Below are 16269 nucleotides of genomic sequence, written 5' to 3' on the forward strand. Positions count from 1 at the left end.
TCTGTAAAAAGGGATCTCAGGGTCCGGATGAGCTATTTATTTTAACCATTACCCTTTACATGGATTTTCATTTTATGACAATAATTGAAACAGTGTGTTCAGAGTTTGTAATGAAGAGGTTTGGCTGTTGGCTTTTTAAGTGAAACACTTCTATCACATTCTCTGAATTTGCAGTCCAATACAGAAGCATCCTTTCTCCTTTACTGACAAGAATGCACTCTGGAATAGATCAAGCATTCTTAATAGTTTACTTGACGTACAGGTATAATAGCTGAGAGTTGTTCTCTGATACTCATCTTTTGAGGACTCTTTCTAAATATTTAATGTTACCTGGTAATCATAGCTAAGTCTTAACTGAGTGCCACACATAATCCTTGAAACTGTTCAGAAATATGTTCTATGATTATTCCTGTTTACAGATAAGGAACTAAGACTTCAAGAGAATAAGTTACCATTATTAATAAGTGGCAGAGTGAAAACTGAAGCAGTGCTATTTTACTGATTTAGTAGTAACAGTTGGAATTATACTAAAATATGATACAGTGAAACTCTGTGAAAACCTCATATGGAACAAGAAACTGTGTTTTTTGAACTTTGAATTTTACATGTAGATTTCCATTTCTTAAGTAGGTCCATCAACATTAACCTTGACTACAGGAAGAAAGGTTTTTCTGAGTAGAGATTTTATTTGCTATTGAAGTATTATAATGTAAGTTGAATTGGTGAAATTCTTTGTCTCTAGGAACCAAATGGTTATCAAATAGAAAATTCAACTGGTTAGATAGGTGGTTTTTGCTTAATAAATAATTCGATATAAGCAATTGAGTATACTTATGTATACATTAGTAATCTCAAATTCAGAACCTGATTCCCTTAATTTAAGGGTTGCTTTTCAGTTCACTAGCGAGGCATGTGTTTGTCCCTGAAAATAAGAGAATTTGAATCTATTTATCCTTTGAGTATATGCTTTACATCATCCCTGAAATATTTTAAACATTAATTTTAGACTTTGAGCCCATACATTTTTACTTACTTTGTAGTGTTTTAATGCATTGTGGAATAGATGTAAATTTATTAAGTAGATCAGGTTTGGGGAAGGAGCAAAGTGGGTTTTGTTATTTCATGTAGTGTGCCAGAATGAATGTAGTCCAGATATTTTGGAGTGAAACACTTACGTATTTAATTTCTCCTCTTTTTGAGAGAGGTAGTTGTCAGTTTTTTCCCCTTAACTATAAATTCTAAATTATTTATTTTACCAGTTATCTCACTTTTTAATTTCAGGCAAACTAATGTGTAGGTTCTGGAATCAGACTGTTGGGGTTCAAAACCTGATTCTGCCATTTATTAGCTATGAAACTTTGGACAAGTTTAACCTCTCTGCCTTACCTGTGAAATGGGGATAAAAAATGTGCTCACACCATGGCTAATTGTGAGAATTAAGCATTGTAAGCACTCAGTGTTTATCATCACTATTACTATAATCTCTAGTTGCATATCTGTCAGATAAGTGCTCATGGAGCACTGCCTGATAGTAACAGTAACTCAACTAGAAAAATACATTATTCATTCTGTTGTCAGATTTATTTTTTTTGTAACTTTTTAGAATCTGATATTCTGTTGTTTTGATTATCAGGGATAATCTGTTAATGTACTTGTGATTGTAAAATTTAAACTATAGGATCATCAGCCTAACCTACCTTCATTTATAGTTGTAGCTCAGAATAGCGAAATGAGTTGACCAAATTTTCATAGGTAGTAACTTGGTAATAGCTCTTGATCAACCAGTATTCTATTTATTATACCTTAATCAACTTCTATAAATAAAATTATAAATAAAATTAAAATTTTAAATGAGTAATGAGAGCTGTTTAATTTCTGATTTATGAGGAAATCTCAGTTATGTGGCCCCTCACAATATTTTCAGGTTTCTTTATTTCATTTTTATTAGCCCAAAATTCACCCAATTATTCTCTTAGTGATTCATGTCCAAAATAAATGTTGATTTAATTTTAAATATTTATTGAGGTCTACGTAAGGTGCTTATTAAGGACTGAGAGATTATAATAAATGACCCTTTGCTCAAAGAGATTATGTTAGATTGGGTTGGGCACTTTTTTTTTCTAATTTTAGAAAAAAAATTTTCCTTGTATTTTCATCTTTCCTTCCTTTTGGGCATCATGTTCATCTTTTCAGTGATTTTTTTGTTTGTTTCTGAACTTCTTAACATGGTCTTACAAGCAGCCTCAGTCTTCCTGTTTTTCTGATAGACAGTTTTCTAATTTAATTGCTTTTCCTTGTCTTTTATCTCATTTTTTCCTACTTTAGGGTTTTGTTTGTTGTGGTTTTGGTATCATTGCCTTTGCTCTGCTAAATCTGTTTGTAATGCTGTATTTTCCATTTCTTTTCAATTTGATTTGGGATTTGGTATTTAGCATTAATTGTTGCCTTTACTTGTGTTTACATTTTATTCAAAAAGAGTGAAGAATAAATTCATCTTTTACGAATTGGCTGCTGTCTTTATGTGAGTCCCTTTGGTTTTAGGTTCCATGTTAGAAGTACCTTTAATTTTATGCCATTTAAAAACAGCTCAATACTCCTATGTTCACTTGGTTTCTAGGTCTATTCTGGATAGCAGGTTTTGTGAAGACATTTATTCTTTCTTGGACCTCAGATTTACCAGACATCTCATGGTATTTCCTTTTATATTATTTCTTTAATGGCTGCCATTTATTCTCAATGTATTTTGTATGTATTTTACTTGCTAGTTGGGTAATCGTTTTTTTGATTCACATATAAGATGTGAGAGCTTTGTGGTAATTGGATTGTGTTGAATTGTTTTCTCTAGTTATGCCTGTGTTACAAGTTGACATCCTTTCTGTTTACCACTTTATCTTTCCCTTTCTTTTCTTACTTCTAAAGACACAGTGATTTGACCCTAATGAATTTACGATTTAAGTATCAACTAGATTTTTTAAACAGGGTGAGTTTCCTGGCTGTGGAGTTTTTTATATTAATGAATATAGTGAAATATTAGCCATTTTGTGGCCTCATTATGACCTCTTGACTTCTGATCTCTTGCGAATAATTTACTGAGATCATTTTCTCTACTGAATCAAACTCATAGTCTGTGGTTCTGTTTCATATGTGATGTGTTGTTATCCTGGGATGAGCTTCTGTGATTTCAGAGACATTCATTTCTGGAAAAGGTGTCTTGTGGTTGTTTTTATAGCACTTAATTGTATAGGTTGACAGCTTATTTGGTTAATGGGGCCAGAGCTGCAGTTTCATCCTGGGTGCTCTAATTCACTCACCAATTCTTTGTAAAGTGCCTGTTAACATTTCAGGCACTGTTCAGGGTTTGAGAGACAGGTAGTAATCATACAAATATAAACCACTGTCTGAAGAAGGCTTATAGCAAGCTCTTCACTGCTATTTAAAAACAGCTCAAGTGCAGTGTTTATTGAAGATTGTACATTTGTATAAAACTGGGATACACTATTAAATACATACTCAGATAGATGTTTTAGGCTGGAAATATTACTTAGTTGCCTAAAAGAATACATAATGATTAGACTTCTGCTTTCCAGATTCTGCCTCTTGTTTAAAAAAAAAGTACAACTAAATATTTAACAATATATACCTAAAATAAAAAATTTCCTATGAATCTAATGTAAATATAATTGAGCTGAAGAAAACTTCTACCAAGTAGATGCTACCAGCAAGGAGGAGAATTTCTTTTCATTGTAATTAACCGTTGTTAGCCCCAAGTCTTCAGTGTTTTAAAGAAATACAGAATATTATAACATTTGACTAGAACAGAATTAGTTTTATATATTGCTTGTACTTTGTCATTTGGAAATTTTATAATTTTATAGCTTTATTCAGATTGATAAGTATGGCTTTTATGAGGTAATTCTGAAAAAGTCACAGGTGCAGAAAAGAAGGTAGGGCAATTTTTCTTTTTTTTCACTGTGCTTTGTTTTTAGATGATTTTAATTTGGTGAAAACTGTAAAATCATAACAAGTAGAGAACCATAATTATGTACTTTATTTTCAAAAACTATTAGAAGATTCTCTTTAGAGAAAGAGCTTTTCTATCCACACAGTTTTTTATTGTGTGTGTGTGATGAAATGAGAGCACTCTTATGTGACTACCACTTATTGATTGCTAAATATACATAACTCAGTGTACAAAATACTTTACATTCATTATTTTCTTCACAGATACCCTATGAGGATAAATCCCCATTTTATAAACAGGGAATGCTTAGCAAGGTTCAAAACCTTGCTTAGTTCATACATCTAGTGAATATTAGAGAAAGGCTCCAGTGCTTATGTTTTTAATTTCTAGGTGCAATTGCCTATTACTGTATATTTTTATTATAATAAAATATATGTAATATGTAATATAGTAGCTCTCCCCTAGTTATACATGATTTAAAAGTAAAGGCTACATTTCTTGGAGAATTTAAACCACTGTTACCTCGTTATTTCTCTATTTTGGTAATTTTCCCAGTAAAATATGCACTCAGCAGTTTGTATCATCTGCGAAATAGGAATTAACCTGAATTACACACTTACGTGTAAAAATTAAAGATAAACACAAGAATTACTATTTGAGGGAACAGTTTTCTTTGGAATTTTAGACATAAGGGACAATTTTGACTTTCTCTTATTTATAGGATTATCTCTGTCTGCTTTGTTCTGAGTTGTACTGTATCATTGCTGAAAATATTCCGAGAGGATATTTCACAAGCAGTACATATAGCAGGTGTTAAACAGTGAATTTAGAATAGAGAAATATTGTATTAGGAATCATTAACTCAAGGGAGAAGACTGAAGAAATAGAGAAACTCCCTCAATATATACGTATTAAGGTGATATAGAAAATGACAACCACTGTAAAACAATTGATTTTACTACAAATAAAATAGCCTTTTAAACATACATATATAAACAGAGTGGAATTGGTTCAAATCCTGGTTTTATCTCTTGAACTGAGCAACCTTGGTTAAGTTATTTAACCTTAGTTACTTTTGTATTCCTCAGTGGTAAAATAGAGATCCCTGTATCAGAGTTGTGAGAATTAAATAGATCATCCATGTAAAAGCTTAGCACAGTCCTTTGTTGACACTTGCTTCGTAAGTACGCAAATATTTGTTAATTTATTGTTAGATCATTCAGTGAACCAAGAAGACTTATTTTTGGATACTAGTGCTATAAAAAATTCCATTTTATCTTTCAGAGTGAATAATATTTGTTGGTTTCTCACTAAGCAATATGCCTTAGTAATCTTTCTTTTGGCATCCTAAATTCATTCCCTAAGGGGGATTATGATTCAGAAACTTTTCTTTTGATCACAGTCACCTAATTCCAGAAAAATAAGCAAAATACAGACTCCCTGAGCGAATCCCAGTTTATATTGATATTTTAATAAAGAATGCTTTCTTTGTGTATTTTGCTTACCTTTGTTATAGTGTGACTGTTGTTGGGAGTATGAAGATGGTTCTTAACTTTTGGTTCCCTTTCTTTTAAACAGGGTTTGTGGATGCACTTAGATGTTTGCAATGAGCACTGTGGCTGGCATGCTCCAGTGTTTTGGATACCAATGCATAGGACTCCATAGTAATCGAATTTACCAGAGGCGAACGTCATGAGCATAGTGATCCCATTGGGGGTTGATACAGCAGAAACGTCATACTTGGAAATGGCTGCAGGCTCAGAGTAAGTATTTAAATTAAAGGTAATTTGGATAGGGAAAGACAGAATATTTCATACGTTATTTTAGCAAAACCAAGCAGTGCTTGATTTGCATTTATTTTTTTTTTCTCATTTTAGACTTAGCTATAATGAAATATCAGAAGTTTAAAGGCTTTAACTAAAATTACTTTTTAAAATAACTTTTGAGTCAAAATGCTGTTTCAGATTCTTTCTCTTTTTTATTTGCTAAGTGTTGACATCAGGAATCAAGATAATAGGTTTTTTTAAATTGTAGGATATATCTTGCAATTAAGAAATGTTTATATAGGAAAAGTTACTTGGTTTTAAATTTGAATCTTTTAAAAAATTGTAATATCTGTTTAAACACAGGATTTGCTTTGTTTTTTTATAAAAGTTGAGTTGAAAAACAAAACTCAGGCCATTTTTAAAGAAAAAGAAGGGAGTATTTTCCTGCTGGATGATTATTTTGACAGTTTTTGCTTTTAATGGGAACCATTTCTAATGGATTCATTAGAAATGAAAAGTGAAAGATTCTTACCTTGCTTCTAGACTGTTTGGTCTTGGCAGTTGTGAAGATAGATTTCATTATATTTTGATTTTGAATGAGCAGTACGTTAACACTAAGTTATTGCTGTGAAAATTGACAATTTGTTTTTGGAAATTGCAAGGGATTCAAGTGCATTGTTGGAAGCTGAAGAACAGGCAGATGCATGTTTGATCTCTGATTCAGAATGTAAATATATTGTTCTTAATGGAACTCTTATTGACCAGAAAGCTGAATTTAAATTTTACAAAAAGGAAATTTACTGAGTTTAGGGCTTCTAAAACTGATATATGGAACGGACAGAAATGCAGTTATTGTTCTCCTTTTGTTGGCATTGCAGTGGTCTAGAAGTGTTTTCACCACTTCTGCTTCTGCCGTTGAAAAAGTCCCAGAGATGCTCTCTAATATTCCTGTGATATACTGTGTAGTCCATTTAACTTGTGATAGTTGTAGTATAGTTTTTTAAAGCCTTTTTTTTTTGGTCTGTGCTATGTGTAAGGTATTTTTGTTATAAAATAATAGATTCTCAAACAAGGCACTTGTGACAGTTGATTACCACTCATTCTGCCCAAATAGGAACACTACTAAGGAAGGAAAGAACCTGGAAGCAGGGCTTGACAGGCAAGAGGTTACCAGTCTAAAGTACTAGTTTTTCTTAAGGTAAAGCATCTGATAGATGCAAGTCTATATCTGATAATAGTTGTAGACATTTATTGGTAATAATCAAAGATTCTTTGCTTCCTAAAAGTATTTACCTTGACAGTCTTTTTTAAAATTAGCCTTTTATGCAAGTAATACAAGATGTAGTTTATAAAATATTATTTGTCTGCTAATAAGAATTAGTCCAATATACAATGTGAGATACACCTTTGCCTTGTTTGCATGTCTGGTATGTGTACTGCAAGGCAATTCACAGAATGAAAGCCATATATTAATAATACAGTTAAAAGAGAATTAAAAATATACTGAAAGAGGGCAGTGTAGGGGATAGCTTTCTACCCATGTTCTTTATTTAAATACATTTATAGAGTATTTATAGAATAAGTGTGATTTATATTGTGGAGCCAAATCTTTTCTAGTACAAACATGGCCGCTTTTATTACGAGCAAATGATCAATTAGTAGGTAGTTACAGAATGACTTTTTAAAGAAATATTTTTGTTTTAGGAAATGATTTTTTTTTTTTTTCTATTCCACATTCAAGTATATATGTTCCTTGGGTGTAGTATCCCCTACTCAATAGACACAAAAAAGATAGCTGGTGCCAATTATGGAACAACCATTAGAATTTTTGTGGTTTAATTTTCAAACCTTTACATTCTCTTTTTTTATATATTTAAAACCGGGAAACTTAAAAATACCCTTAAATCACATCCCCTACCCTCCTTTCCACAGAAACATAAAGGTTTTGGAGCTGTTTTCATAAGAAATTTTGATATAATTAATATGTTGCTTCCTTTTTAATTTAAATGCATAATCAAAAGATACTGTAGTTGTGTAAGCTGCAGGATGCTGGGGGACGGGTGCATGGCACTTCCCTGTACATTTCTTTGTTAACCTCCTGTGATGCTACATAATTATTTCAAAATGTTTTTTAAAAAGAGACCAAATTACATTTTATTACACTCATGTGGCTATGTAATGTTATTAATTATACATGGGAAGTTGAGAAGGTCTGTGGATCTGTGAAGAATGGGTTTGGTAAGCTATAGTCCAGTATTTCCATACTCAGTAACATTTGCTCTTGTATTATTGTGTCTCTAAAATAAAACTCGTTATTCGCACCAAGTCCAGCCTCTATAATACTTGTTTTCCTCTCATTACTAATTTTGAAAACTCTTGGGTTTGTTTTGCCTTTCTTTGAGAGTTAAGGATCTTGTATTTTACTTATTTCTGTTCCCCATTACCTTGCGAAAAGTTGTTTCTCCCCAAATTTTGAACCAGAAAAGAATGGTTTTAAAATACTTGAGGAATAACTGAATACTGAAGATCGATAGACTATGATTTAGGGATATCTGGTGTAATAAAATTTTGTATTATTTGCTTCTATTATTTTTTAAGCAGTTGTAAACATTGCACATTCAAATAACTAGGCACATTCACATAACTAGGCTAGTTATGAAGATTTTTTATTTAAAAATAACTTTACTGTACATAGTGTGAACAAACCAATACCTAGACCTTGGTGAATAGAAACAATATTGAAGCCAACTCCTATAGTGGAGACTGTAAGATACTCTAAAAAAATTGCCTACTGGCCACTCTTACTTCTTAGCACTAAGGTTTTACCTGCGTTGTGTTTGTCCTTAGATTTGAAAAATGCTGATCACAACATCACAGATTAACGTAATGACCGATTGATTTTCTCAGTAGGGTCTGGCATAATACTTGGTACAACTGAAAATGTGGAAAGGTAATAATATATTTAAAGGGAAAGTTGCACTAAGTGTAACTATAATTTTTTAAAACTTAATTAGCAAAATGATCATAACTGGAATAATCAGGAGACCATCTTTCTTACCAGGAAGCTATGTCTATAAAATTTTTGATTAACTACATGCCCTTAAATGTAGGCTAATACTAGAAATAGACTTCTTGCTTCTGGCATAATTGCAGTGGATAAGACTTAACAATCTAAGAGAAAGCACATTCTGGATCATCATTTGTAAGCATCAACTGTGTGTGGAGTATTTTACTAGAGCCTCAGTTACAAAGGTGAAGTATAAACTTTATAATTAGTTGGGACGTCAGAACCCTAGATTAGAGCTGTCCAATAGAAATATAATGTAAGTCATATATATACTTTAAAATTTTCTAATAGCCATATTAAAACGATTATACAAAGGTGAAATTAATTTTGTCATATATCTTACTTAACTGAATATCCAGAGTATTATCATTTTTAACATATATCAATATAAAAATACTGAGATAGTTTATGAATTTTTTTTCCATGCTAGGTCTTTAAAATCTAGTATGTGTTTTACACTTCCAGCACCTCTCAATTCAAACTAACCACATTTTGAGTGCTCAGTAGCACACATGTCTAGGGACTACTATACTGGATAGAGAAGCTCTAGACCAAATAACAAAGTGTAGGAAGAGAAAAGAATGGTGAAGCCTAGGCTGGTTATGAAAATTGTAAGTGAAATCATAATTATTTCTTTTTGAATAAGATAAAGATATAACTATGATGTAGATAATGTTATTCTCAAATTATTAGTGAGGAAGCTGAAGTCACAGAGTGGGTAAGGGGCAGAAGTAGAACTTATCAATGAATCGATTTTAGGCCTTTTCTGTTACAGCTCCTTTACTAATACTATTACAAAAAATGATTTATGTAACATAACTAGTTTATTTTGATATATGGCTCATATAAGTAGTAGCTCCAGTTCTAGGAGTAGTGAACTCAGTGTAATAAATGACTGCATATAACAAAGGTATTCTCAGGTCTCTGCTCATAAATAGAGACTGTAAAAGAAAACCTGGCCGGGGTAGGGTATAACTCAGTGGTAAATGCATGCTTAGCATACACGAGGTCCTGGGTTTAATCCCCAGTACCTTCATTAAAAAAACAAAAAACAAAAAACCTAGACTTCATTATCACTAGAAAGTTGAGCCAGAGTTCAGCCATTTATTAGAATTGCATGGTTTTTTTTTTTAATCCTAACTGATAGAGGTTGACCTCTTTCATTCCTTTTTACCTCTTTCACATCTGACATTCCAGCCATCTGAATTACTAAATTGGTTAAATAAACCAAGATGAGAAACCCTTCTGGAGCTGGAAAGTGAAAGAGTTAATAAATGGGAAATGTTAAATTTCTTTCCTAGCCTTTTTAAAACAGAAAAGCCAAAATACTTTTCCCTCTCAGAGACTGGGAACATAATTGCTAACATTGTATTCCTTTTAATATTATCATTGCTACCAAATATTCCTCTAGAAATCTTTATGTAATGAACGTTTGTATAATTATATGTATTTTTGGATGAGGTGGACAGATTAGTAAATATGACATGTGTAGGTTGCAGGGGGGTTATTTTGGAGGAGGGCTCTTAGTAGTATGACTGACAATACAGTAAATAACCTATTTGTTGGCTGAGAGTACAAAGGAGAGATACCTGGGTTTTCAGTTTTGCCACTAGCTCTAACATACCAGTGAGCCCTTAAGCTGCTTAGTTATTGTGAACTTTGGTCTCTTCATTTGAAAAAGGGCTTGGGTTGAAGTATTGATGCGACTCTTTTTTATTCCAAATTTCTGAGACTCGGTACATTTTTACCATCTTTGATATTTGGTATTTGATATTAAGTTATTTCAGTGCCTCTAGAGCCACCTGCTGGCAGAATTCATTAATTTGTTGAAGTGCTTGGGTGCTTTTAGTCTGAATTTATATAATTGAAAATACTAAAATGTTTTGTGTATAATGAAATGTTTTCAGTAGCTTTTTACTTGTTCATTTTGCACTAGTACTTAACATTCCTTTTATGATTTCTTTACACTTAATCTGCTGTTAGAGCTAATACATTCTGCTGCTCTTAAAGTAGGTGTTGATTTGCTTATTGTAATTTAGAAGTGCTTTCATTAAACTGTGGTTTTGTTTTAATATTCAAAAACCTATTTTAAAGTGCTGTCTTAGCATTGTTTAGAACTGTTCTTAGGATGATGTTGAATTTCTCATTTTTAATACTTAATACTGAACAATTTTTTCCTCTAATTTTTCTTCACTTGTGATACTGAATACAGAGCTCCCTACATCCATATAGCTGTCTGTAATAATGTCTCTTAATCATCCCAGCAAAAAGTCAGGCAGGTATTGTTCCCATTTTACAACAGAAATAAGGAGATTAACAAACTTACCTAAGGCGACATAATTAATAAAAAGTAAGAGTTAGAGTTAAGCCCAGGGTTCCTTGGCACCAGATGCATGTTGCCACATAGATCAGAAGAGCTAGGTTTTGTTAATGGATGAGTTAAATGAAGTAAAATGCCACATTTGGTAAGTTGAGGACAATTGTTATACCAGACCTCTCCATTAAAAAAAATTACTTGTTATGCTATTTTAATGTGTGTATTTTTAATATATCTTTAAAGTATAATAGGTTATAACAATGGTGATAAAAGAGGACAAGATTTTTTTTAATTTTTAATTTTTTGAAGTATAGTTGACATAATATTGTACAATATAGTGATTTGCAGTTTTTAAATTTATAGTTATAAAATATCGGCTATATAGAAATGGACAAGTTTTGATTACAAATCTGAAGGAACATATTGAGAACTCATGGAGATCTTTTATACTCATTATTAAAACAATTAGGGGAAAAAAAAACAATTAGGGAGCCAGTATCTATCCATGTGCCATTGCTGGTACCCATGTGTTACTGAATGTTTTAATGTTAAAAGGAAAATTAGAGGTTTCACCTAAAACAATGATATAAACCACTCATTAAAATCCAACTGTATTTTAAAGGTTTATATCGGTGAGAAACTAGAATTTTGAGGAGTATAAGAAAATTATAAAAGTCCAATTTCAAGAGGACTCAGCTTATTTAATCAATTATTCTAACCTGTTAATATTTCTCTAGATGCCTCTCAATTTAATGATTGGCACTTCTCTCCTTTTAGAGCTTCAGTTCAGTTCACCTGACTTACTTAAATGTCTGCACTAAGAATGTATAATGTGGCTTGGGTGATCATTTTTGATGACTTTTTAAAGAATAAGGATATTTTGGTATAAACAAATAAGATTTTAAATTTGTAAAGTTGTTCCAGAAAATGTAGCAACGTCAGGTAGATTACTCAAACAAATTGGTAGTTGTTCTGCTTTCTAAGTTTTCAGCAGTAATTTAGAACTATAACACATTTGAAAATAAACTTTTCACTTTTAAGAATGGAAAGACTACATAAATAATTTCAAATTTAATGACTGCAATGTTCTCCATATTTAAATAGTAAAGTTTGTGTAGTAATGACAAAGTAGCGTAGATTCAGGACTCCCAGCACTCAAGCTTTGTGTAACTTTAATAAAGTGACACATAGTACTACTGTGTGAGACAAAAATGAGGTAAAGCTTTTGACCTTACTAAGTCATTAATCCATAGGCATAAACAGCACTCTAGTAAATTTCACAAGCATAGTGGAAATAATGCAGTTCGGTGGGAAAAATACTAGACCAACTTAAGAGACCTGGGCTTTAGTATTTTCTTTGCTATTATAATATCATGTGACTTAGAATTAAGACTTCATTTTATAAATGTGGAAACTGAGACCCCAGAGTGATTATGTGGCATGTCCCATGCATAAACAGTGACTTAATGTTAGGGCTTAAGTCTAGAGTTCTGCCATATCAAGCATGACTCAGCAGCTGGTCCTCCACCTCTAGCTTCATGACAGCATTGTTTGAGGTTTCAGGAACTTCCCTCCACACTACACTTGTCTAGATTCAGCGAGAGTAGATCTGCTACCACCAATCCTAGGCCAGAACAAAGCTACTTTCAGAAGGAGGGAAAGGAAACCATATACTGACACTCCCTTGGGGCCAGGTGCAAACCAGCCCTACCATATCTTTATTCTACCTGCTCAATTTACCAAGTCTTAGCAACAGCATTTTACCTTCTAGAAGCCCTGAGCATCACCTCACAACTTCACAGTTAGGTTCTGAGAGTGGCTAATTCAGATTAAATCTTGACTCTTTGTTGATATTTTCTGTGCCTCCCGTTGCTTTAATTCCTCAGGCATTGTTTAAATTGTAAGCCCATTCAGATGCTTGAATCCTTGAATTGTTCTCCATTCTATTAATTCTTCACCTGCTGCATACAAGTTAGCTTTTACTTGGACCATGCTACTGGCATATTGAAGCTAGTGCCTTGTATTGCTTGCTCTTTCATCAGGATTTAATAGTATTGATTCTCTACCTTTGACTTTAGTGAAACTAACCTTTTGTGGGTTTTTTTTTAATTGTAAAATATACATAACATAAAATTTACCATTTTAACCATTTTTAAGTGTACAGTTCAGTGGCATTAAGTAAGTTAAATACATTTCACAATGTTACTTCAGTGTCCAGGCAAGAGATGACAAGGGCTTGGACTAGGACAACAGTACAAATGGAGCGAAGCATACTGATTCTCAGTGTGTTTTGGAGGGAGACACAGGGTTGACCAAAGAATTAGATGTGGAGGGTGAGGGAAAAGGAGCAATGAAGAACGACACTTTAGGGTTTTAGCTTAAGCAACTGGAAAGAGGTGGAATTGTCTAAAGAAAAGATGAGCCTTGGGGGTGGGGGAGGAGCATTTGTGGGCAAAAGAAGAAGAGCTGAGTAGTAGTACTAGTTGCAACAGAAACCATATTGTTCCCGGTCTTAAATATGTTTACTCACTGGCCCTTTACAGAAAAAGATTGCTGACCTCAGCTCTGATTTTAATTTAATTTTAAATTCAAAACTCTGGGATGCAAAAGAGGATTTTTTACAGCAGACATGTACTTTATAGTCATCAGAAATCTGCATTAAAAGGTCTAGTAATGTGGAGGGCTATTTGGGTGGAGCTTATGAGATAGAATTAGGTTAAGGATGATTTGGAAGTCATGAGCACATAGGAAATGGTAAAAGCTATAATGGTGGATGAAACCTCCAGGAATGGTTTACAAAGTACAGACTCGTGGAAAACACAAATATTTAAAAAACAGGAGAAGAAACATTTTAAAAGGAGGTTAAGGCATAAAAAGAAAGCCAGATGGAAAACAGTTTGGTTGTTTCCCATGATGTTAAACATAGAATTACTTTATGACCCAGCAATTCTATTCCTAATGGTATACTGAAAAGAATTGAAATCAGGAGCTCAAAACAGATACTTGTATATCAGTATTCATAGTAGTATTACTCACAGTAGTTTAAAGGTGGAAACATCCCAAGTGTCCACCAACAGGTGAACAGATAAGCAACACGGTAAGTTTATATAACGGAATATTATTCAGCCATAAAAAGGAATAGGGTTTTGCAGCATGCTGCAAATGAATGAACCTTGAAAACGTTACACCAAGTGAAATAAGCCAGACACAAAAGGATCAATGTTTTATGATTCCACTATTTATATTAGGTATCTAGAATAGGCAATCAGAAACAGTAAAATAGAAGTTACCAGACGCTGGGGCTTGGAGGACGTAAAAAGTTGTTTTCATGAGTGCAAAGTTTCTGTTTAGGATGATGAAAAAGTTTAGAAACAGACAGTAGTGAGTCATGAATCATATGGCTTGAAGGTCTCATGGTTATATCTGAATCTTATTATATAGCAGTAATTGTTGAATGCTCATATCTTAGCTAATTTTATTTCATTTGTTTAGGAGAGGTAAAACTAAAACTACAAATATTTTACAGCCTTCCCATGGTAGAAAGACTATATAGAACTGAACAGAATGCCCCTTGTTTGTTTAAAAAAAAAAATCTTACGTAGTTTGTTTGATTTCCATGAGTTGAATGCTATATTTCATTAAAGTAACAGTTCTGATTTCTGGAAACTGGAAAATACTAAAAGGCATTAGGAAACTAACAGAATTAAAATAGTTACTAGAGAGAGATTGAAATTTACTATATTATTTGAGTGACTGTGTACTGACCATGATAGAATACATTAGGAGAGAATTTAGAGGTAAAAGGGATATAAAGTTCTCCAGTATAAGAATTTTAACAAGTGATAGTATTTTTTAAGTGATAGTCTTTTAAGTAGGAAATTTTAAATCGTATTCTCTTTAACTGATGAAGGATTAAGTGATGAAAAATTCCCAGATTGTATAATTAAAGAGTAGGAATTTAAGATATTAGTATTTTCTCAACTCCAGAGTCTATGTAAAGGTCTCTTTTTGGAAGGTCTATAGTAAATAATGTGCTATAGATCAAAAACAGGCACTTGAAGCTGACTCAAGCTTTGTGTGGCTAAATAGCCAAATAAAAGATACAATTATAAATAACCAAATAAAAAGTTTCTTTCAGAATTCTGAGCAGTCTCTTAAGGGAAAAAGTAGACTCAAAGAAGTTTGGCATGCCATGTAATGACTAGAAATTAAGTGGATAAAAAGATACTTTGAAGCATATTCAGCAAATGACACCAAGTTCGGTAAGGTTTTAAAGACACATTAAGAAAAGGAATGCTGCTAGAGAATTAATGGAAACTTCTTGTTGGTAGTATAATTGATAGACCCAGAGATTACCAAGAGTTAAGTCTTCATATAGTAATAAAATACTGGAAAGTCTTTTATTTTCATATTGTCATTGAAAGCAACTAAACATCAGATGAATCTAACAATGGTTAATGCACTCTGTGTTCTATACCTAATAAAAATATTATGTGGGTAAATCATCAAGGTGAGTTGGTCCCATACTTAAGAATTGAAGGAACTCAGTAATGAAATTGCAGAATTATTAATTGCACCATTTAATATTTCTTTCTTGAATACAAAGGTTAACAATTTGGACTCTGGGCACCTTGCACTCATGAGGATCACTTTGAAACTAGACAGGGCACTAAGTGTTTTTCAATGAAGCAAAAAACAGCAGAAGTAATTTATTTATAAGTAGGGATGGAGGGAAGGAGTCTGGGAGAGGTAGCAGTTTTTACATGCTCTGATCAAGTTCAGGGCTTCTCCTGAATTTGCTGGATCTGGGAGAATTATTTACAGATTACTCAACCTCACATTTGAAGCTCTCAGCTTTATTTTGATATGCTGCTACTCTGATCACATCATTACTGTGTATAATTTTTAAGGATAAAGATAATATTCTTTAGCTGGATACCCAAGATACTTCTTGAATTTTTCCTTGCCTGACTTATCTGCCCTCATCTCTGGCCCCTTTTCCATACCTTTAACTCTATCTGATACGAATTTTAGCAGTTCTTTTAAGTCTGTGCTTCCTAAAATTCAGTGAACATAGGATTGAATGTGCTTGTTACCATGTAGATTTCTGAGCCTGATCTTTACAATTTTTTATTCATTTGGTTAAGTAGAGTTGTAA

At 32.7% G+C, this 16269-nt stretch overlaps 1 protein-coding gene across 3 annotated transcripts in view; it reads left to right on the forward strand.

The window, feature by feature from the left end:
* The window catches only part of KMT2E (lysine methyltransferase 2E (inactive)), a 77625-nt gene that overhangs the window by 16776 nt on the left and 44580 nt on the right, over nucleotides 1-16269 (forward strand). For 2 of the 3 annotated variants that reach the window (XM_064487669.1, XM_064487671.1), the window contains exon 2: nucleotides 5540-5724. In XM_064487669.1, the coding sequence (XP_064343739.1) occupies nucleotides 5654-5724 (71 nt within the window). In that variant the 5' untranslated portion in view covers nucleotides 5540-5653. Of the gene's footprint in view, nucleotides 1-2617; nucleotides 2691-5539; nucleotides 5725-16269 lie in introns of all 3 variants that reach the window. The other variant, XM_064487670.1, reaches the window with a different exon arrangement.

The sequence above is a fragment of the Camelus dromedarius genome, chromosome 7 (assembly GCF_036321535.1).
Source record: "Camelus dromedarius isolate mCamDro1 chromosome 7, mCamDro1.pat, whole genome shotgun sequence".
Lineage (NCBI taxonomy): Eukaryota > Metazoa > Chordata > Mammalia > Artiodactyla > Camelidae > Camelus > Camelus dromedarius.